Source organism: Pelobates fuscus, chromosome 5 (assembly GCF_036172605.1).
Source record: "Pelobates fuscus isolate aPelFus1 chromosome 5, aPelFus1.pri, whole genome shotgun sequence".
Classification (NCBI taxonomy): domain Eukaryota; kingdom Metazoa; phylum Chordata; class Amphibia; order Anura; family Pelobatidae; genus Pelobates; species Pelobates fuscus.
The window spans coordinates 98,594,853-98,619,387 of record NC_086321.1 but is presented as its reverse complement, the minus strand read 5'-3'; the positions used below and the strand labels follow the sequence as shown (position 1 = coordinate 98,619,387).

Here is a 24,535-nt window from a genome sequence, read left to right as displayed (position 1 = left end):
TTCACTGTTTAGTAAATAGAAATAGTTGTATATATATATATATATATATATATATATATACAAACAGTGTTTCTTGGCACTCACCCTTTCGTGTGTATAGTTCAATTCAGCCTGGGTGCAATCCCACGTTAAAAAACAAAAAACAGAAATAAAGAGATGCACGCCAAGGACTTGGTAGATGGAAAAAGGGGTAGTTTATTCCAATAGGTATAGCATTAAAAAATAGCCGGCGTTTCGACCCGTTCGGGTCTTTCTCAAGGGAAAGAGCCGAACGGGTCGAAACGTCGGCTATTTTTTAATGCTATACCTATTGGAATAAACTACCCCTTTTTTCATCTACCAAGTCCTTGGAGTGCATCTCTTTATTTCTGTTTAGATATATATATATATATATATATATATATATTTGTATTTGTGTTTTTTTTTTCCCCCACTGGAGTGTTCCTTTATACTAGGGACCTGTATTATTAGGGATCTGCAGCTCTGGATTACTGCAAATACAAATATAGAACTTTGCCAAGTTTTTAAGATTTTTTAACATATATTTTCATGAGACATACTCTAATTTTGGCATGCCTCTTCGCTTGCTTCGCAGAGATGTTACTTGGTAAAGTGAGACAATAGGAGTGATTTTTTTAAAAAAGCAATATTATGCACGTGCACAATTTTTTTTATGTATAAAACTGTTACTACGCTATTTATAAATTGACACATTACTTTTTATTCCGCGTTCTCTGAAATGCACCAAAATATTCAGTCATTCTGCCACTTATTCCCCATTTTGGGTCTTGGATATGTTTTTTTTGGCAGGTTCTATTCTAGCAATCTAATGTCCGCTCTAATGAGTTTTTATAACAAGACACGGAGGCTCATATTGCATATCCCTTTCTTTACTATCCACCAATAGCAGCAATGAATGCAAAAACAGTAAGAAAAATATGGTATACATGGTGATATAAGCGACTCCCATACCAAGTCCCAGTATAATAGTCAGTACCTCCCCTAGCTCTTCCTCTTTCTTTGCTGCTCCACAGTCAGCCAAGTACCATCTATTTGTCTCTTGAGATTTAGTTGTACTAATTTTGGTGGATTTTGAATTGCATGTTTGGGGATTTTAGTTTAAATTGAACTTTGGGGTTTTCCTCAAAGCACTGTTTATTATACATGTTTCTTGTGTGTTTGTTGCTTCTGTGCCTGGGGTCCCAGACCAGCTGGGGGTTTCTCTTCCCTACCTGCACTTGGGGTGGTGTATCCCCTTTTGTCTCCTTTTTTCTCCTTGTTCTGTGGCTTAATCTGTTTTTTCCCTTTAGGGGTACTTGTATTCCCCCCATTTTCTACTTCTCTCTGCCCTCTCTCCCGGGTCCTGTGCCTGTTTTGGCGCCCTTTTTGTGGTGTTTTGTGCTCCCGTTCGGAACTTTTGGTGATGGGAGTTTGCATGTGGACCCCTGGTTATATATCTCCCATTGTATTTCGGGTCGCAAAGTCAGTAATTCGCGTTTTTTCGTACCCGACCTTTCGGTGGTTTTCGCGGCCGTTTTCGTGTTTTGTCTTACTAGACTCTTTCAACACGCGAACGCACCTTGGTCGCGAAACGAATTTACCCATTCGTGAGTTTTTCCTCACAAATTTGCAGGGTTTTCACTACGATCTCGCGATTTTAACAGCGTTTTCCTTCCGGTTTTTGCTTGTGCCTGCCTCTTCCTGCCTCGTGTCTTTAGTTGCTGGTCTGGGCCCTGGTGAGGTCCCTTCTGTCCCTACTGGAATACTAGTTTGGGTGATTAACACTCACTTATTAGTTCATTGATTCCTTACAGCATCCCTATTACCCTATATTGCAGTATTGGTAATTTTGTGGGTCACAATTATTATTTACCATGCCTACGGTGCCCGTTTGCCCTCCTACTCCCAGGGAGTTGGATACCCCAATACTGTTGGGTGATGCCCCATCTACGGCTGGCTCCACTCCCTCGGCAGGGGATCCTGATTCCTGCAGGGTGGAAGCACAGTCCTTGGCGTTCCAGAGGTCTGTGATCGACGCCATTATGGCCGCTATGGGCTTTATCCCAAACTATTTCCCAAACGTTACTGGCACACCCCTCAGGTGCAGGGCCCACGTATCCTTTGACGCACGCTCCGCGTCCAGAGTTGGATTCCCTTGGGGACGCACCTAAAAAAGCTAGCCATAAATCCAGGCATGTTTCCCCATCTGCCTCCAGAAACAATATGACTGGCGCACCTCAGGGCGCCCCTGAAAGCGTGTCCAATTCATGCAAAAGAGCCTTTCATGCCAAGCAGAATGGGCGCGGCAATGGAAATGTGCGAAAGCGCAGAATGAGAGCCGCTCAGACTCAGAAATCGTGTCTAGCGAGGAGGTTGGGTTGGAGTCTTATAGTGACTCAGAGAATGATAATGGGGACTTGAGTCGTGACCTTTTTACCTCCGCCACTGCGGGGATGACAGGAGGAGACCCTGGGGATGAGCCTCCCGCGGCTGTGGGGACTGCTCTCATGGACCCACTGGGCGAACCCTTGTTCGACCCAGATGATCTCCATCAACCGCAGTCGGCCGAGTGGCTCCCTGTGGGCCATGTGGCCTGCTACCTAGAGACCTGGGTGCGGCATCCCCTTGGCATGTAATAAGCTCCGAGCTGAGTGCCCTAGACCGGTGGTGCCTAACAAGGTGTGCGACCATACCAATTTTCTTCAATATCGGTGGGGGGGGGGACAGACCAAGCCATTTTTAATCAATGCTTGGCACAGATTAACCACAGATGCTTGGGTCCTCCAAACTGTCCTGGGTTATTCCATATATTTTTTTAGTATCCTGTTCAGAGGTCTCTACCCAACCGCATTGTGTTCTCAATACACTACAGGTGCCTTGTGACGCAGGAAATACAGTCCAAAGCAGCCAGAAATTCACCCTCAAACTCCAGGTTTCCTGAGCAACCTCTTCTTAGTCCCCAAAAAAGGTGGAGGCGTTTGCCCGGTCATCAATCTACGACTCCTGAACGAGTTTGTTACATACCACCATTTCAAGATGGGAGGTATTCATTCTCTCCGGGATCTCATTCTCCCCGGGGATTGGATGGTAAATCTAGACCTGCAGGATGCATACCTTACCGTTCCAATGGCCAAAGATTGCCAGCAATTCCTGCAATTCCGATTGGAACAGACCATGTGGCGATTCAAATGTCTTCCATTCGGCCTCTCTTCTGCCCCATGGTGCTTTACAAAACTTCTGAGACCAGTGGTTGCTCTGAACCGACGCAGGGGAGTTCACCTTATAATATACTTTGACGATATCCTCTTAATAGCACAGGACCCTCACCTACTTCACGAACACCTGTCTTGGACGATGACCCGCCTGAGAAACTTAGGTTTCCTGATCAATTGGGAAAAGTCGGTTCTTGAGCCTTCTTGATCCATAGAATTCCTGGGATTCACCATAGATTCCATGTGTGGAGCACTCTTACTGCCTCCATCCAAGATCAAGTCCATAAAGAAAGAAAATTGTTGCACATTAGCCAGACCTATCCTAACCTTTAGACAATTGGCAAGAATCATCGGCCTTCTCTTAGCATCGATTCAAGCCATATTTACCAGCCCACTACACTACAGAGCACTTCAACGCCTAAAAGCCAAACACCATTGCTTGGATCACTCATATTCAGACTCTGTTCCTCTCGACTGCACAGCCAAAGAGGAACTCCAATGGTGGCTACAACACATGGAGGCGTGCAATGAGCGAGAAATCATTGGCACCACTCCGGACTTCGTAGTAGAATCAGATGCAAGTACGCTCGGATGGGGCCCGTGCTGCAGACCTACCTCCACTGGGGGGAAATAGTCCATGGAAGAACGGAGAATGCATATCAATTGCCTCGAACTATCTGGCTCGTTCGCCCACGAGCCTTATGTGTGTCTCAACCAACTGCTCCATCCTATTGCACATGGACAAAGTATCAGCAGTTCGCTACATCAACCATCTCAGGGTACAAATTCAACAGTCTTAACAGACCTAGCAAATAAATTCTGGCAATTCTGCCTGGATCCCAATATTTTGGTTCAGGCAGAATATCTGCCGGGAATGTCCAACATAGTGGCGGATTGGAACTCCAGACACCTGCGGGATACCAGCGACTGGCGACTGAATCCCTACATCTTCCTGCCTTTGCAGTCACTTTAGGGCCCTCTGGACATAGACCTATTTGCATCTCGCTTGAACTCCCAACTACCGAAGTTTTTCAGTTGGAGACCAGATCCAGAAGCCCTGGCGTCAGATGCCTTCTGGCAACCATGGCCGAAGAGGTGCCATTACGCTTTTCCACCATTCTCTCTGATTGCCCCGACTCTACTACACCTCAGGCACTCTCAGACCTCCATGATCCTCATAACCCCAGCTCAACCATGGTTCCCTACACTCATGGAAATGTCCATTGATTACCCAAGACTACTTCAGTTTTTTTCCGACCTCCTGCTGGACCCCAATGGGAACTCGCATCCCCTTCTACTTCAGGGACATCTTAAACTACTGGCATGGCTCCTTTCCAGAGATTCTGAAACGTTTCACGTACTGGCGTACTGTACCATAAACCTAAATAAATCAGCCATCTCAGCGGGTCATTAGGGATGGAATGTATTTCCATCAGGTAAACATACCTTGGTATGTCGACTCCTTTGTAGCATCAGATTTGTACGCCCACCACGTCCTAGATATTCCTCCTTATGTGACGTACGACTTGTTCTCAGACCTTTTGAAAATTGGCCTCAGATAAAAGACCTCTTGCTCAAGCAGCTTACGAAAAACTATTTATGCTGTTTTGCCTCATTTCCTGTAAACGTGTCTCAGATGTTCATGCCCTGGACATTTCGGGACGTTCCTTTACTCCAAATGGCGTGTCCTTTGACATTCCAAGGCGCATGAAGACATCTATTACCTCAGACTTCTACCCAGCCTTTCCACATAATATCAATCTATGCCCAGCGTCCTGGAGATGAATTGGGAGGGGAAGAATAGCAGGGTTAGTCACTAAACTCTCACATGGTTATTCACTAAACTCTAACAGTAAAGCCTGCAAAATTAAAGGTTTACGGAATTACAGAGCTTGGCGAAGCTCCCGGTGATGATCTTCCGTGCCATCTCCAACGCCACAGGGGGCACGTGTTGTCCAATCAAGGCTTCTCAAGAGCTCCAGGCCGGCAAGGAGAAAGAAAGGGAGGGAGTGGAAAGGAGGGAGGTTTTTTAAAAATAAATAACTCTGCAATGGTGGGAGGGGAGAGTAAGCTTTCCCTTGAAGGCGCTCTGGCTGCAAGAAGAAGGTTATCATAACTGTCGGCAGTGTGCGTTGATAAAATACATATTTTATGCACAGAATTTACACTGGCTACCTGAAACAGAGTTCTGGGCTGAAAATGTCATGTGTGCTGGGGGTACAACTAGCCTCCAGCACACAATAAACAAATGTCTCATTATGTGGAATGTTTCAAGCTGAAACAGTGCACATACATACTCCTACCACCATGACCACTTTGAATCACTGAAGTAGTCTTGGTAGTTAGAGTAACTCTATAAGGTCAAAGTATCTGAACTGGGAACATTCTCAAAGTCAGCTATGCTTTCAGTCATGCTACTCTGGCCTGAAATGCACTTAGAATTCTGACTTTATTGAATAACCCTGTGACGATTAGCAAATGAAATAGCAGAGTTACGACTAAAAATTTTTCCAGAGCAGCCATTTTGATTAGTGAATAGCCCTGTGGGTTCTTGGTTCATCCCTGGTTTTTGTCTGTAAGGTTTTAAACAGTTAGGGGGGAACAAAATAAAAATTATCACTCACTCACACACACACAAAAAAAAATAAGATCCCTAACTACATTTCATTGCTTGTTCTATTTCCTATCTCTTGCTACATACGGTGATGAATAAATGCTACCATTACTCTTTATTTTTGCTATAGCCCCCTTTATATGCCCACATGTGGGGACACAACATGGGGACCATGTCTCCCCCCAGTTAATTCACAAGCCCCTTGGGGCCTTTCCAGTTGCTGCCCAGTTGCTAGTTTTAAATATTTAGTGGATATGATCCCACTTGCCACATGGCAGGTAGGGGCTTGGGGAGTTTTAAAACCTCCCTTACAGTTCTATGGGAGTTGTATTGATCCCCACAGAATTTAAATTACCCTTCACAATGGTTTTTATCGGTTTGCCCGCTGGTTGCTAGTGCTGGCAGCAGCAAATTGTTTTTTTTGTTTGTTTGTTTTTTAAATCTACCTTTCCGCAAACAGCAGGTAAGCCTATCAGGGCTTTTCACTAAAGTGAAAATCGCTGGGGATTCCCAGTGAATTTCAAATTGAAATTAGCTGTACAGGAAACAGTCTCCCAGTCAGCTATGTTTTTAGTTACGCTAATTTGACCTTCTGTTTAAAATTCACTTTGAATTACCTAGAATTCTCACTATAGTGCAGAACATACAAGAGTATAAACCCTAGCCCTGCTGACTAACTCCAGTACAACACTGTGTTTTGGGGTGTTTTCTCTTTTCTTTTTTGTATAATTACAAACAGGATTTTAGAACTGACAGCTATATTAGTAATATAGCAGGAATGTGGAACTGTACTCAAACCCATTTGAAATGTATCCGGGTGCACCAGACCAGCCCCAGTACCAGGAACCAAGTATTTAATGACCGGACTTCTATTTTTTCCTCAGCTTTATCAGTAATGGCTGCACGTTTCATTTAAATGGTTTATGAAGTAAATTTTAGCAGGAGTCTGTAATAAGCATCATTGACAACACCAACTATGAACTGGAGAAACGGGGCAGCTCTTACAATATCCAATGTTTCAGTATGAGTTTGAGTTCTAGAGTGATTTGAGGTGTGGTTTGTTTTGTTTTTAGATTTTTCCCCACAAAAATTTAGTTGCATAATTTTCAGCAGCTTAATGCGGAGTCTAATCAGAAATTAGGAGCTCAATATTGTTGGTGTCCCAGAGTGTATAACAGAACTCCACCTGAATAATACTCACAGTAATGTGCCTTTAAATAACAATAAATATGTTTAAAAATCAGTCTGTGCAAATAAGAGACATAATTTGTTTTCTAAATTACAGTTTAGTTGCATAAATTGTTATTAGTAAGTCACTTAAAGGGATACTATAGACATAAAAACAACTCTAGTTTAATTAAGCACCTTTAGTGTATAAATCATGCCCCTGCAGTCTCACTGCTCAATTCTCTGCCATTTAGGAGTTAAATCACTTTTTTGTTTCTGCAGCCCTTGCAACACCTCCCTTGGCTATGACTCACACAGCCTGCATGGAAAAAACGGTTTCAGATGTTAACTTGATCTAGACATATTTTCTGCTCTGTAAATTGAACTTTGATCACACACAGGAGACTCATTTAGGGTCTAGGAGGAGATAAGAAATTCTAGATTAAACAGACTGTGTAAGCAGTGGTGGATCGGGGGGAGGGGCAACAGGACAATTCCCTCCTCGACATAGCCGATGCTATCCAAGAACCAGCCCTATGTGCCTTCACGGACCGGAGGGGAGATCAGCAAATTTGAAGATCATGGCACAAACTTTAGAAGGTCCTGATGGCTGGGGGCACCTTTTAAGGGACAGCCTAGCCTTTATGGGTAGGGACACGTGTTGCTTCACTGGTAATTCCCCTTGTGGCTCCACATATCCACCAAAATACATTTTTGGGAAATTGTATGTGAACATAAAGGTCTACAGTTAATAGCCACTTGGGATGTAGCATAAAAACATGTGGGGCCACCTCTTTGTTGCCATCTAGTGGTGTTTGTCAAAATAGTTACTAAATGTCTTGAGGTATACCAGGTCCATAGTCTCATGTGCTACATCACAAGCTGGCTAGCCAGAAATAGTAATGAATGGTTTAGTATTAGTACATGTAGATCTGTATAATTGGTATTAGATTTCCTAATAAACTCATATGCCTACCTAACCAAGCTAGAATCACAGTGGATACCTGCTGGCAAAACAATTCATACTGGAAAAAGAGTTAAATCCCAGACATGGTCTTTCAACGATGTCAAGGAAAAGTATATTTTGTTTCATTGAACAAAAATTATGAGGTTCATATTGGATTTAAAAATTGCATTTCAAAGAAACAGACAGTGAATTTACTCTGTCACCAGATATCCTGAGAGAATAAGTTTAACGTCACAGTTCCAATGATTTATAAAAACGAATAAAACCTTGGGTCCTACAATCAAAACCAACTATAACAAAGTATACAGCTTGGCAGGAATGCCCCGCAGTGAGCAGAGCTGCAGACCATGTGTCTCGCGAAAACCGGCCAATCAGAGCGCTGCCAAGGGTTACCACGGCAACACTCTGATGGTCTTGCGAGATTACATGGTCTGCACCTCTGCGGAGCTGCAGACCGGAAGCAACGGCCACCGGACCACCAGGGGAGAAAAGGTAGGTTCTCTCTCACCATCACCCCGCCCCCCCCATACACACAACATACTTCAAGCAGCTACCCCATACACATACGCCAAGCATTTCAGTATTTTAGAGAGGGAATAAACCAAAAAAAAAAAAAAACAGAATGCAGCACATCGTGCAGAAAGGTGCTGCAGTACAATACATGCTTTAACCCCTTAAGGACCGAGGACGGTTCAGGACCGTCATCGGCATTTTTGCATTGCCGACCGCTGACAGTCCTTAACCGTCCATATGGTCCGATGTACTTACCCGATCGCCGTCGTTCCCCCGGCGGCGATCGGCGTTGGTCCCGGTGTGGGGAGACTGTCTGCAGCCGAGACAGTCTCCCCATGGCAGATTAGGACCCCTGTGGCCATGTGATCGCTCAACAGGGCGACCACATGGTCACAATAGGTGTCCATGTGTCTGCCTGCAGGGGGACTGTCTGTGCGGACAGGCAGTCTCCCTGCTAGTGTAAAATCATTAAAAAAAATAGTTAATGTTAAAGTTAATGTTAATAAAAAAAAATAATTATATATATATATATAATGTCATACTAAGTATTTTTATATTAATATGTACATATATTAATATAAAAATACACTTATAATTAAATTACACACGTGTATATATAATATATATAATAACTATATATATTGTATATATATATATATTATAAAATACAAATAAGTAATTTAAATTAAATAAAAAAATAATAAAAATTAAATATATATCTATATGAAATGTTATTCTAACTGTATTTTGATATCAATATATATATTTATATCAAAATACACTAGAATGAAATTGTATATATATCTATGTATATATAAATAAAAATCCGAACTATACATATGTCCATATACAAAATTACATAAATAATTATATAAATATACACATAGACTTCAAATATATAAATATGCATAAATATTTAAATTCTACGTGTGTATTTATGTAATATTTTTACATGATTAAGTAATTTTATTAATTGCAATTTGAGGGACCTGCCTGCCAACCCAGGTCGAAAGTCCAGAGAATTTAATTTGTTAGCACTGTATTTTAACGTTAATTTGTTAGCACTGTAACGTTCCACGACACCCTAAAACCTGTACATGGGGGGTACTGTTTTACTCGGGAGACTTCGCTGAACACAAATATTAGTGATTCAAAACAGTAAATCATATCACAACGATTATATTGTCAGTGAAAGTGACATTTTTTAAATTTTTCACACACAAACAGCACTTTTACTGATGATATAATTGTTGTGATACATTTTCCAGTTTTGAAACACTAATATTTGTGTTCAGCAAAGTCTCCTGAGTATAACAGTACCCCCCATGTACAGGTTTTATAGCGTTTTTGAAAGTTACAGGGTCAAATATATGGGTCAAATATTTTTACATTGAAAATGGCCAGGTTGGTTACGTTGCCTTTGAGAGCGTATGGTAGCCGAGGAATGAGAATTACCCCCATGATGGCATACCATTTGCAAAAGAAGACAACCCAATGTATTGCAAATGGTGTATGTCCAGTCTTTTTTAGCAACCACTTAGTCACAAACACTGGGCAAAATTAACGTTCAATTTAGTTTTTTACTTTTTTCACACACAAACAAATATGAACGCTAACTTTGGCCAGTGTTTGCGACTAAGTGGCTACTAAAAAAGTCTGGACATACCCCATATTGAATACCTTGGGTTGTCTACTTTAAAAAAAAATATGTACATGTGGGGTGGTATTCAGAGATTTATGACAGATAATAGTGTTACAATGTCACTATTGATACATTTTAAAAATGTATGTTTTGAAACCGCAATATCCAACTTGTACTTATAGCCCTATAACATGCAAAAAAATTGCAAAAAGCATGTAAACACTGGGTATTTTTAAACTCAGGACAACATTTTGAATCTATTTAGCAGTTTTTTTCATTCGCTTTTGTAGATGAGTAAAAGATTTTTCACATAAAAGTAAAAAAAACATGTATTTTTTTCAATTTGTCATCATATTTTTTCATTTTTTTTAAAATTAAATTACATGAGATTATATAAATAATGGTATGTAAAGAAAGCCCATTTTGTCCTGAAAAAACAATATATAATTTGTATGGGAACAGTAAATGAGAGAGCGGAAAATTACAGCTAAACACAAACACCACAAAAGTGTAAAAAGATGCCTGGTCGCAAATTTACAACATCGCCAAAACAGTCCCTGTGGAAAAAAATCTGTGCTTTGTTTATTTTATGCTGTGCACCTTCCTACTCCTCCTCCCCCCAGCACCCCATGGTCCTAGTGCCCTCAGTGCACACCATCACATCTAATGATATGTTCCAGCTATTTGGGGACAAACCCAGGACAGGATCCTCAAATCAGGACAGGTGAGGGGTCCAATATATTTTTGTTTTGTTGGCAGCAGGTAAGCCAACCCATTAGCTGTGAAAGTTAGTGCTAGTTTTCCCAGACACATTTTTAAAAAAATGCAGTTATATGGTCCTAGGTCATTCATCATGGGTCTACTTTTCACGAATACAAAGTTATATAATACTCACTTTTTAAAGACTTATAAAAGCTTTAATAATTAAAAAAAAAAAAAAACAACAATAATACATTTGGAAGTGCACATTAGACAGTCAGGATGGATGTTCAGCACACTTTCCTTGCCAGGTCACACAATGTCATAACTTTCCCCTGCCAGGTCATAAAAATATCCATATAAAAAAGTGGTATGCTGCTCATGTTGTCATATTCCTCAGTGTCATACTTGTCAAAGACCACCTAGGAGAGAGAGAACTTGTATAGTTATTTTATTACATAGGTAGCAATTTGGTTTCATATTGGTTACACATACACATGCTATAAACTTGCAGGATTAGGGCTTGCCCAGTTCAGGGGTGAGCCAAGACTCCAGTGTGCACAACTTTTTAGTTCTTTACCGAGATGTAGGCAAATTTCTCTTTCCATTTGGTTTCTCGTTCCCTTTATACATTGGTTTTAATGTTGTGGCTGATCAGACAGGTGAAGCGAATAACAGTCATTATATTGTTACAATAGATTAGGGAGAAAGTGAACAGTTCTTGAATTGCGTGTGTTAGAAATAGGAAAAATAGGCAAGCAAAAAAAAAAAAATACAAATAAATTTAAGTTAGCTTTGACAAAGGCAAAATAGTGATGGCTAGAATACTGGATCAAAGCATCTCCAACACAAGTCTTGTGGGGTGTTCCCGGTATGCAGCGGTTAGTACCTACCTAAATTTGTGCAAGGAGGGGCAACTGTAAAACCGGCATAAGGATTTTAAGTGCCTAAGGCTTATTGATGCACGTGGGGATCGAAGGCTAGCCCGTCAGGTTCAATCACACAGAAGAGCTACTGTAGTTCAAAGTGCTGAAAAACATAATGCTGCCCATGATGGAAAAGGGTGAGAACACACTGTGCATCACGGTTGGCTGTGTAGCCGTAGACCAGTCAGAGTTCCCATAATGACCCCTGTTCAAGGTGAAAGTGCCTTCAATGGGGACGTGAGCATCATAACTGGACCATGGAGCAATGCAAGAAGGTTGCCTAGTGTGATGAATAATTTTCTGTTAGATCAGGTGGATGGCTGGATGTGTGTGTTGTGTACTCTGGAAGAGATGGCAGCAGGATCAGGGGAGGGCTGGCAGCCTTAGGTGTGCAGGGCAAATCCAGTCAAGTTGCCCATTGTACCAAGAGGAGAGTAAAAACACCTTTCCCATGTGAAAGGGGGACCGTCACCTAAACAGACACTCACTGACAGGTACAGGCACAGGCACACACTTGCTGATTTGACATACACACAGACACGTTTAAAGCCAGTAGACCGGGGCCGAGTAAAGGGACAGGGCTGTAATGGGGGGTTAGGAAACGTAGTCGAGGAAAGGGGCTGAAGGCTACAATTTGGGAAAGGGGCTATACCTTAGGCCAGGGAGGGGTGGGCAGGAGCCAGCAGGGGAAGCAGCCAGCAGTCAGTGGAGTGGTCCTGGGAGAAGAGCAGAGGAAGTCACGCCCCCTCCTCCTGACATCAGGAGAGGCCTGACTCCACTGGCTGCAGGCTGCAGGGAGAGAGGTAAATTGAAAAATCCAAGTCCCCAGGCAGAGGCAGGGGATTTGGATTTTTCCTATTTTTGCTGGATGCAGAAGGCCCTGGATTTAGGGCGGTGGATGATAAGTAAAATGTGATATGAGGGGTGGCTGGGCTGGTCTATGTAATTCAGTGGATGATCCCCTGGCTTTTTATGAGCTATACAAATTCAGATATAGACAATAGGATAAGCAGAGACTGACTGTATATGGCATGTCCAACCTTTCCTTTCTGATACACGGAGCAGTTCGTTTTAGCAATACGGCCTTAAACTTCCTATTTACCATAATGCCTTTTTGGGATTATAGATTGGGATGACTATTAAATTGCCATTTTAAATGCAGTGAGTCAGCATACTGTAGCACTTACAGAAACGCATTGAGGACACTTACCCTTTCTAGAGTACGCTTAGAATAATTTTTAACCAGATTCTTTGCTAGGTGATATACAACAACCATTATATCTTCTTCTGAATGACCCATGTAAAACTGGAGAACTGGATGCTGGGGAGCAAGACAACAAAACATAAGGAGCCAGGCGAAACGCACATCACATATTAAATGCATGTCAAAAATAAGTAGGGATGGGGCACATGCGCAGGGAGGGTACTATTCATTATTACGTGCTGCATAACGAGAACAGTCACATTAAGTGCTAAAAATAAAATACTATTAGAAAACTAGACCAAAAATAATAACATTCATTAACCATTTCAAACCAAAAGAAGTATACCCATTATAACACCCTAGTAGCCAAAGGGATCATTCTACACAGCACTACAATGCTGGGATTAGATATACACACATACAATGCATTCAAAAAGTATTCTGATCCCTTACATTTTTAACGTTTCAGTTATGCTTTTGATTGTAAGCTCAAGGGCTATCTAGCCAATTACTTTGTATGAAAAAGCTCAAATGGCTAGATCTTAGCTTCTACCATTTCTTTGGCAGGGCCTTTTACCTTTTGTTTTAGCCTGTATATAAATTTGTACGGAGATGTTAGAGTAGGTTCAAGTCTGCTCAAGGACATTTATAGAGTTGTCCCTAAGCCCCTCATGCCTCGTCTTGGCTGTGTGCTTAGGATCATTGTCATATTGCAAGGTGAACCTTCAGCCCAGTCAATTCAGGTTTTCATTAAGGGAATCTATTTTGCTACATTCAGTCTCCCACTGAAAAACACCTCCGGAGCGTGATGCTACCCACCATGCTTCACAGTTGTGATTATATTGCACAGATGATGAGCTGAGCCTTGTTTCGCCCAGACATGACGCTTGGAATGGAGTTCCAAGTGGACTTTCATGTGCCTTGCAGTGGAGGAGGGGCTTCAGTCTGGCCAGTCTGTTCTAAAGACGAAATTGGCGTAGTGTTAGGTTTATGGTTCTCCTTCCACAAGTATTTCCCATTTGATCGCTGGAGCTCACCCAGAGTGACTATCAGGACCTTGGTCACCTTTTACCAAGGCCCGTTGGATGGGATGCATCTAGGCTAAATTTCAAATGTCATAGTAAGGGTCTGAATATTTAAAGAGGAAAACACCTGAAATAACACATTTTACGTGGTATATATTTGCAAAATGTTCTCAAAAATGCCACCCCAAGCTCTCAGACAAATGCTTTGTTTGCCTCGTGTTCTGGAGCTGTCCACCTTACTGTGAGTGAGTGAATGAGTGTAGTTGTCCGTGTGTGTCTGAGTGAATGTGCCTGTGAGTGTGTGTCAGTGTGTGTATTTAATTTTATGTGTATCTGAGAGTGTGTGTGTCTGTCAGTGAAAGGGTGTGTTGGTTAAACAGTGTGTGCCAATGACTATGTATCTGTCAGTGAGTGTATATCAGTGCATGTATCAATGAGGGCATGTGTCTGTCAGTCAAAAAAATGGCCCTGACACGAATTGTGGGGGCAAATTTAGATTTTGGGGGTGCCGAATTTAGTTGTGCCTAGGGCAGCACAAATCCAAAATACACCACTGATGTACTGTATATAATAAGTAGATAGGGGAAGGGTTTAAAATATGTGTACTCCCTAAAAAGACTCACCCAATCTCTCTCTTCTAAGAATGTCATGGTCAGGTAGCAGGCTGCTGTTGCTATTTTTGATGGAGCCATATGAACCATGTCGTAGTCCGTCATGGCCAATTCCATTAGAAATTCTGCATAAGTGTGAGAAAAAGGTTCCAACTACATTGCAAAAAAAAAAAAAATACATCATCAACCAACCTGTATGCAGCCTGGCACAGTGGGTGTCTACATTACTGCCTAGAAACACCTCCATTGGCAGTTACTCAAACATAGCATTTTCTCTTGAAGCCTGCAGGGACATGCTATAGACCCCAAAACAACTGCATTAAGCTGTAGTGGTTCTGGTGATTAGTGTCCCTTTAAAGTGTAACTTTAGAATTTAATGCATAATAAGTAAATTACATTATTTAAGACCCTGCATGTACACAGCAGAATGGAGACAACAATCCTTTAAGAAAAGCAACTACCCGATAAACACATCCATTCTCCTTATTAAAAGTGATGTTACATATATACCAACGAGATATGAGATTCCACCAGTTTATCTAGTGTCTGGAAAGGCACAAGAGTGTATTCATTTTAATTGAAGAAGAAAATAAAAACATACAAGACAAAAACCACACATTTAAACAGTAGGTAGTTAATAGCAATACTTGTTAATCTACATAGTAACTCACACCCATTACTCTTGATGCTCTCCACAAAAACTGCAGAGAAGTTGCTGTCCCAACTTTAAACTCCAATGCAACAAGAATCTGAAGTTCCATCTCTTTGATCTGATCAACTGGGATATGGTGTATGGATGAAGACACAAACTTAGCAATGGGTTTGGGAGTTGGTTCCTCATATTTCGATGCAATGAACAAGGAGGTTAGCCCAGCCAGTTGCAGCATTTTCTTATCCAGAGGATTGGCCTGTAAGGAAGCAGATACACATTACTGATCTTTTATTTGTATACACTATTGGTACTTTAACAGAGTCAGGCAAGGTGCATGGACAGTTCAAGGTGTAGGGCATATTGGTTGTACCACATCCAACAGTTCAGTAGAAACTTGAAGTAGGAAGTTCATTTGAAAGCTTTATGGACAGAACTTTAGTGATCAGGTTACATTTCTTAGACAAGCTGTTGAGTAGCTCAAGCAATGGATATATGTATATATAATATATAACTTATACAGAGCAACAATACCTTTCCAATGTGACTGAAGCACAAGTTCCCTTCTGGTGGATGCAGTTACAGCCTCCTGTACCAGGCTCCCAGAAACTGCTACCCCAACACCTCACTAGCAGGGAAAAACTAGGACAGGCATAGGCAACCTTCGGCACTCCAGATGTTTTGGACTACACCCCCCATGATGATTTGCCAGCATTATGTGTGTAAGAGCATTATTGGGGATGTAGTCCACAACATCTGGAGTGTCGAAGGTTGCCCCTGCACTAGGACACGTATAGATACTAGCCTCTTGCCCAGAAACAATAAGCATTTTTAGTGGAGACCTAAACAAACCTCTTTGGCTCAAGGCTGAAGAGCATGAGGCTACTGACAAGATATTTAAAGTCGTGGGCACACACTGTGCTGTGTGACTATGTTAGAGTGTATTCACAGTATACTCCTCCTGTGTTTTTCACTGTGATAGGAGGAGTGAATGTCTCTTATACAAGAAGACATTTTTAGACCAGTCCAAACTGGCCTCTTTGCCAAGCCCCAGCCCCTATTAACTGCTCCTTAGTCATTAACTGCTCCAAGCATAGGAAAAATAATCAAGACAAAGTAGTCCCTTCCAAATTCCAACACAGTCTTTACGAGCATTTCATTAAGAAATGATTAAATGAAATGCAAGATTTCTTTTTGGGTGGGGGTGACAATATTTTTTAATGTTTAGAGTGTACTTTTACCCCTGTAAATACCAGGCAAAAAAAAGAGAAACAGCAAAATTTGCTTTTTTTTATGGTGAGAGCACTTGCTACTGGCGTATCATTCATCAGAAAGCATAAAACTGTTAGTGCTCACATCCACTTGAATGAATAAATTCATTCATTCAATGGAGTCAACCAGGAAGCCCACTTGGCTGTCAGCTTGACTGCTGTGGGTCCTATATTAATGCATTAAACTGATTATTTCTCTTGAAATTCTCACTTCTGAGTTGAGACAATGATGACTGCTGTTAACCCCTAGAGCACCTTAACTTGCCAAGTGTTTTAGGGTCTGGAGTGTCCCTTTAAAGCCAGTTTCTAAAATAAATAAAATAAAATAGAAAATGGATGAACAGCAGCATAATGTATTCTGATTCTTAATATGTGAACCAGCTCTCCTGTACCCCTTCGGAAACAAAAGACAAGCATTGTTGCAGGAATGAACCTGGCAACAGTGTAATGTATTTAGCCTCTTGGACAAGTGTGGGTCCAAAGCAGCATCTTTAATAAAAGGCTAATTTGCAGCAGACCCATCTGATGCAGTTTTGGAAAGCATATTTGAATGGCTCTAGCAATGTTTCAGGAGTCATTCATTTACCCCCATATTTACAGATTGCAAAGTCACACGCTCAAGCATTCTGCTAAGCGGACACAATAATAGGGATACTAGTAAGTGACTTTGTATGTTTTACACATAAGAACCGATTAAATAAAATGAACAGCATTTCACTTTTCAGTAAGGAACTGTATTCAACCGCTAAGTCTCCCCTGGAAATCAAGGAGTTTGACAGGTGCACAATATAAAAAGAGACACTCTGTAGTCATAACTGCTGCTAATCTCACTGAAGTTCTTATAAAGAGTCTGTAGTCCCTTAGCAACTTCCTTCCAAACATTAACAGGTTTTAAGGCAGAGCAAGTCACCTCTGTGCTACTTGGGCTAATGAGGGAAGAGCGGCAATGGGTAGCTGTGATAGGCTCAAAACGGTCAGCTGACACTCTGCTAATAACACCCTTTGCTGGTATGGCTAAAAGGAAGTGTGCAATCTCTGCTTTAGTCATACTTCTTGTATGGGCTAGTATGTGGAACACTTTCAGTTGAAATGGCTTGAGAAGTTTAACACTGAAGGGACAGCGCCAGAATGTTCCAGGCACTATAAACCATTCAATGTTATCGTGCCTACAGTGTCCCTCTAAGAGAGCTCTTTCACCAATGTTTTGATTGCCCACTGTCCATTTAGTGTCAGATTGTAGTTTACCGCAGTCCTTCACTGAACTCCACTTAAAACTCGAGTGGCAATCCGCACAAAAGATTTTCAACAATTCATCCCCCATCCATTTGAGCATTTGAATTTAGAAGAAATTCCCAGTCATGAGTATGTACCTGTAGAAACCGATCCAAAATACATACACCTGTAAATAAAGTCTCCTGGTTTAAACAGAGGAGTAAATGGATGCGCACAAGCCAATTTACGGTTATAGCTCGAAGTGTTGGGGTGATGTTTTGACCATTCAGGTAGTGGTAACGAATTGTTTGATCCATCTGTGGAGGGTACAAATAAGAGAATTCTGAATCGCTGGCAAAGTATCATTGAAAAGGTCATTCACAAACATCTATGGTGTCAAGGTTGGTTAACATTTAGAAAAAAAAAGTTAACATAAAGGGATTAACAGCATCAGTAAAGTATTTTTTTTAAAATTGTGGTATGTGCACCCTTTTACTATTTTCCAGTTCCTTTTAATCAGGCCCTTATACATTTGAAGTTACTCTTGTACTATAGCATCAGCACATTGCTTTGACGCTTTCCTCTTTCGGACACAATTTTCTCTGGAAAAGTCAAATTTTCTTGTAGCGCAAGTCATTGTAAGGAAAATCCTGGCCTGCCAGCAGAAAGGTGTTTGTAATAACTAGTGCCTGGTGTGAAGGTGTTGGAACACTTCCTGTTGCTGGTAACATTTGCTTGTCTGTCCTGGAGAGGAAGTATGTTGGCTTCTTGCCTCACTTCCTATCTATTGCTGTGCAGCCATGTTGCTTTTGAAATGTAAATTTTTTTTTGTTTTATTAAATCAGGCTGCTTCTGTTTAAGCAAAACACTGACCAAGTATTCGTAACTACCTAGCTTCATACACGTGCCCTGCTGTGACTTTTACATGCTGCTGTGCCAATACAACTTAAGTTTCAAGAAAAATAAATTATTCTCTGACCAAGCTGCTTTAGTAAATCGCAGTATACTTAGAGTTTAGACTGCATGCTTAGAGCTTTCACATGTGTTCCTTTTAAAATGCGGGAGAAGTTACATCTGTAAACTCACCTCTAGCTGCTTTAAGTAAGAGTAGGTGTCCTTGGCATATTCACCACACACGTTAGCATGAGCACATGTGTCAACAGCATCAGAATATGCGTCAACATCAACATCAAACACCTGGATCATGAATGTGGATACAGGATGGTCCATTATGTATATTGTACTTGCTACCAATCTAGCACTGCCATACTCTAGGTGAGCCTTGGGGACAAAAACAAATTTACATGTCAGCTTATTGAAAGTCACAGGCAAATCATATATATATTACATGTGGAAAAGAAGAGAGCAAATCGAACTGGAGGTGAAATGTGGGCTTAAAGATTAATGGGTCAGATAAGTTGAAAATCTAGCACAGTAAAACTGAAATCTTTCGGTGTAGAAAGAACTAATGGTAAGAGTTGCGTTTGTCATGATGAAGTTCTGCCGGTGATGCTGTTGAGAGGCTGAGCAACAAGTGTAAAGATTTTAGGCAGGTTTTTTTTATTTTGTTGTCCTCCTTACAAAAGGGCCCCGTTGTCTAGGTATACAGGGAGTGCAGAATTATTAGGCAAATGAGTATTTTGACCACATCATCCTCTTTATGCATGTTGTCTTATTCCAAGCTGTATAGGCTCGAAAGCCTACTACCAATTAAGCATATTAGGTGATGTGCATCTCTGTAATGAGAAGGGGTGTGGTCTAATGACATCAACACCCTATATCAGGTGTGCATAATTATTAGGCAACTTCCTTTCCTTTGGCAAAATGGGGTCAAAAGAAGGACTTGACAGGCTCAGAAAAGTCAAAAATAGTGAGATATCTTGCAGAGGGATGCAGCACTCTTAAAATTGCAAAGCTTCTGAAGCGTGATCATCGAACAATCAAGCGTTTCATTCAAAATAGTCAACAGGGTCGCAAGAAGCGTGTGGAGAAACCAAGGTGCAAAATAACTGCCCTCGAACTGAGAAAAGTCAAGCGTGCAGCTGCCAAGATGCCACTTGCCACCAGTTTGGCCATATTTCAGAGCTGCAACATCACTGGAGTGCCCAAAAGCACAAGGTGTGCAATACTCAGAGACATGGCCAAGGTAAGAAAGGCTGAAAGACGACCACCACTGAACAAGACACACAAGCTGAAACGTCAAGACTGGGCCAAGAAATATCTCAAGACTGATTTTTCTAAGGTTTTATGGACTGATGAAATGAGAGTGAGTCTTGATGGGCCAGATGGATGGATTGGTAAAGGGCAGAGAGCTCCAGTCCGACTCAGACGCCAGCAAGGTGGAGGTGGAGTACTGGTTTGGGCTGGTATCATCAAAGATGAGCTTGTGGGGCCTTTTTGGGTTGAGGATGGAGTCAAGCTCAACTCCCAGTCCTACTGCCAGTTTCTGGAAGACACCTTCTTCAAGCAGTGGTACAGGAAGAAGTCTGCATCCTTCAAGAAAAACATGATTTTCATGCAGGACAATGCTCCATCACACGCGTCCAAGTACTCCACAGTGTGGCTGGCAAGAAAGGGTATAAAATAAGAAAATCTAATGACATGGCCTCCTTGTTCACCTGATCTGAACCCCATTGAGAACCTGTGGTCCATCATCAAATGTGAGATTTACAAGGAGGGAAAACAGTACACCTCTCTGAACAGTGTCTGGGAGGCTGTGGTTGCTGCTGCACGCAATGTTGATGGTGAACAGATCAAAACACTGACAGAATCCATGGATGGCAGGCTTTTGAGTGTCCTTGCAAAGAAAGGTGGCTATATTGGTCACTGATTTGTTTTTGTTATGTTTTTGAATGTCAGAAATGTATATTTGTGAATGTTGAGATGTTATATTGGTTTCACTGGTAAAAATAAATAATTGAAATGGGTATATATTTGTTTTTTGTTAAGTTGCCTAATAATTATGCACAGTAATAGTCACCTGCACACACAGATATCCCCCTAAAATAGCTATAACTAAAAACAAACTAAAAACTACTTCCAAAAATATTCAGCTTTAATATTAATGAGTTTTTTGGGTTCATTGAGAACATGGTTGTTGTTCAATAATAAAATTAATCCTCAAAATTACAACTTGCCTAATAATTCTGCACTCCCTGTAGACCCCTCAGAATACTTAGTCTGCTCCAACCAGATTTCTCATGTTATTTATATAGCACCTATGTGTGGACTAAAACATGTAATTGTAACCAGACGAGTTGACACCGGAACAGTGGGGTTGAGGCCCCTGCTCAGTAAGCTTGCATGCTAGAGGGAGTGGGGTAAAGAGACAGAAAAGGGTAAGGCTATGAATAGAAAAGTACATCTGTAGAATAGTATTCACTGAGGCCTTAGTGTGTGTGTTTTTTTTTTTTTGAATGACAGTGGCAGGAGAGTAATCCAATTTGGGGGGATGGGGGTGTGGATAGGGGGTAGAAATTTACAGTTTAATTCATATGCTTTCATTAAAAAGGGAGTTTTTAATGATTTTTTGAAGGAGTGAGACTGGGTGACCATCTAACAGAAGGGAAGGGAGTTCCACAACAAAGGTGAAGCCCTAGTGAAGTATTGAAGGCGAGCATCAGAGGTTGGGGTGTGAGCAGAGGATAGACATAGGTCTTTAGCAGAGTGTAGAGGCCTAGATGGGACATACTTTTTTTATTGGGGAGGATAGATAGATGGGAACAGCATTATGTAGAGATTTGTAAGAAAATCAAAATCTTAAATTGATCCCTATGTCTTTGAGGCATTCCAATAACTTGGCACTGTGCACTTTATCAGTTTGTGGATGAGAGTTACACTGACCAACATAGAACCCCTTAAAGCTGCACTCATGCCAAACTTACCTTTCCCCAATCACTAACTCTTCTCTTCCTCTCTCAGAATCTGTTCTTTTCTTCCTATCTGGTCTACTTTTCTTTAAAAATGATGAAAGATCATAGCATGTCACTAGAAACAAAAGGACTGCCCAGGCTGGACTCTGCCAACTTCTAGCCAGGGGCTGCCCGCACCCTCTGTGCCCTGGGCTGCTGCTTCTCCTGCCAGGTTCCCGATGCCCTGGACCCCAGATTGTGTGCCTCTGCTTCTCACCACTGGAGTGGCCCCAGATCCGGCACCCTTGAACTTGCTGCTCAGACACACTGACCCCAAGAGCTGGCTGCTATGGATTTTGCCCATTGAAGGATGCTGCAGATTTAAAACCGCTTGCTCACACTGGAAATATACCGTTTGCACTGCCAATCACACTGCTGAGAAGGAAGTGAGATTTGGGATTTAAAGAACCAGGAGCAGCCCTGAACTACATCCTGCATTGCTGTGATCCACATGGAACGTGATGGAACCTCCAGCTGGATACCAGGAGATCGCGGGGACCAGGCTGGGTTACCTCCGAGTGGGAGGAAGGCAGCTCTTTGCTCTGGCTCAGGTACTCCGCGGTCCCTTGCGCGGGGTTCCGCGGGGGCGTGTCTGTCGGCGGATGGAGAGGCTTCAGATACAGAGCAGACGGTGTGACCTTCGGGAACTTCGGGCCCTTAAAGCTCTAAGGTCGGTCCCCAGCCGAGCCGTTCAGTGCTGCCTCATAACCCTAGAAGATCTGCACATTCTCTGCTCCTCATGAGGCCACCAGGTCCTCTTCTCTGCCACCAGCGACCTGCATGATGAAAATTCTGAGGAGGCCAATGACAAGGACTGTGTGTCCCCCAGGATGAGAGCCACTTTCCCTCAGGGCTTATCCAATCTGTTTGCTGGGGCCCCTCACAGCCCCGTCACTTCGGTGGGCTACTCCAGCAATTCGGATTCAAACCTGGAGCAGACTTGTTCTTCTGACGCGGAGTCAGATAGCAGTGGGGCGTCAGGGGAATACCGCCCCAGGGTGAGAACGGAGAGCAATAGGCACATTAGAACGCGGAGCCGGGAAGCGGAGTTTGTTCCATTCACGATCAGTGAGCCAGAGTGGCCACCCAGGCTCCAGAGTCCTGAACCGGACCCTGTAGAACAGAACACTAAGGTGGAGGAGAAGGTAGAGACTCCAAAGGAGCCTGAAGTAGAGGAGAAGCCCCCAGAAGAAGAACCACCTTCAGAGGATGTGGACAGGGATGTACAAACGCCGGTCCCCGAGACCAGAACTCAGCAGTTTGATAGGCTGGTCAGGAAGTCCAAACTCTGGTGCTATGCCCAGGGGTTCAGGACAGATATCCGTGACCTCCTCCCACTGGTCGCCAGTAGACCTAAGGGGTCAACAGGCCGTAGGAAAGCAGTAAAGGCTGGTTCTAAAGTGGGGCAAAGATCCAAGAAATCCCAGGGTGGAAAAGAATCTGGAGCGCATCCCAAAAGGGTCAACAACACCCCACACAACCCTCTGTCCGACCCTCTTTCAGCTTTCTGGGGAACTTCCCTGCACCTCCTTCCTTGATGGTGGGAGAAGATGGAGACCTATGCCCCGCTTATTCTTTGAAGGCCAAGAATCCAAAAATGGTGCCCACAGCTCATCCTGGAGGAAGTGCTATACCTGTACCTCCAAGTCTAAAATTTAGATCCTACCCCTTGGATATTTTTGAGTAACCCCTTTAACACTGCTGTCCTTTATAATACTGAGTGGGAACCAGACCACACCCTTCACTCATTTAGTAGGGGTTTCCATTGATTGCACTGCTTCTTTCTACACGACAGGCAGGCATTTAGAATAATATCAGGTGATTTACTATTGTAACAATTTACTTGACTATGACAGGATCTAAATTGCTGAGCAAAAGTATTTAAAGAGCTAATGGATGACTGAAGCCATGTGGATGTTCTCTGATCTCTTTGTTGACTTTTTTTGCAATCACAAAAGAAATGTGTATTTATTTTTTCTATGCGACCTTGTTGAGTGTGTTAAATTGTGGCTGTTACACACATTGAGCTGTACCATAGACACCTGGTTGTTATTATTGCAGCTTTTTGAAAAGCATTGTATTTTTGTATACTATTTGTACACATTGGATTGGATGTGAATTCATTTTTTGTTATAGTTTTAAATTGCCAGGATAGGTAGTGGCTGCATTTTTTTTTAATGGTTTGAAGTTTAGCCACATTTATTTAGAGTATAAAATGAGAATCATGGAAAATTGGAAATAAAAAAAAATAAACTTATAAATATATATACAAAAAAAAAAAAAAGGACTGCCCAGCACCAACATTGTTGTATCACAAAATACAACAATACCTTAAATACGAGATGCTAACCACAACTACACCCAAACATAGGGACATCACTCATAACTGGCAACGATGGTGCGACCACATAATACAAACCAAACATCCACCATAGCCTCATTTGTACAAATAGAAAGCTTTGCACAAGCAAAGGACTAATCACCTGTACACAATGTATAAAATGGAGATAGGAGAAGTGCAAAGATGTATAAAACCATGAAGATGTCAAACTACAATACCCCAACAGGTTTGTAAATAATGAAATAACCAATGTAGCTGTCTATGAACCGTGTGATCTATGCATACCTTTTTGTACCCAACCCCTTCTTTCCTTCTGTACCCCCACTCGGTTAACTTGAAAACAATAAAATACGAATTTTAAAAAAAAAATGATGAAAGATATAGCAGGGACTACTTTGTCCTATGTATTTTTCCTACACTAGACCATCTTTGACCCAAGGAGGAGCTTAATGAATGAAATTCCAATCCGGTCTAAGTAAAGATGACTTCGTATTAGTAGTTCCCTACGCACTACTGGTTTATATAGTAGCTCCATGGAAGTTAGTAATGTGTGTGGTGACCGTTTGAGAAT

At 41.9% G+C, this 24,535-nt stretch overlaps 1 protein-coding gene across 1 annotated transcript in view; it reads right to left on the bottom strand.

The window, feature by feature from the left end:
- Positions 1-11,094: 11,094 nt before the first annotated feature.
- LOC134612542 (G2/mitotic-specific cyclin-B1-like) overlaps positions 11,095-24,535 on the bottom strand; it is a 28,193-nt gene continuing 14,752 nt past the window's right edge. The window contains exons 4-9 of the mRNA XM_063456923.1: positions 18,799-18,993; positions 17,871-18,029; positions 15,252-15,488; positions 14,593-14,733; positions 12,951-13,061; positions 11,095-11,236 (exon numbers count right to left, since the gene is read on the bottom strand). Coding sequence (XP_063312993.1) covers positions 11,105-11,236; positions 12,951-13,061; positions 14,593-14,733; positions 15,252-15,488; positions 17,871-18,029; positions 18,799-18,993 — 975 coding nt within the window. The 3' untranslated portion in view covers positions 11,095-11,104. The remainder of the gene's footprint in view (positions 11,237-12,950; positions 13,062-14,592; positions 14,734-15,251; positions 15,489-17,870; positions 18,030-18,798; positions 18,994-24,535) is intronic.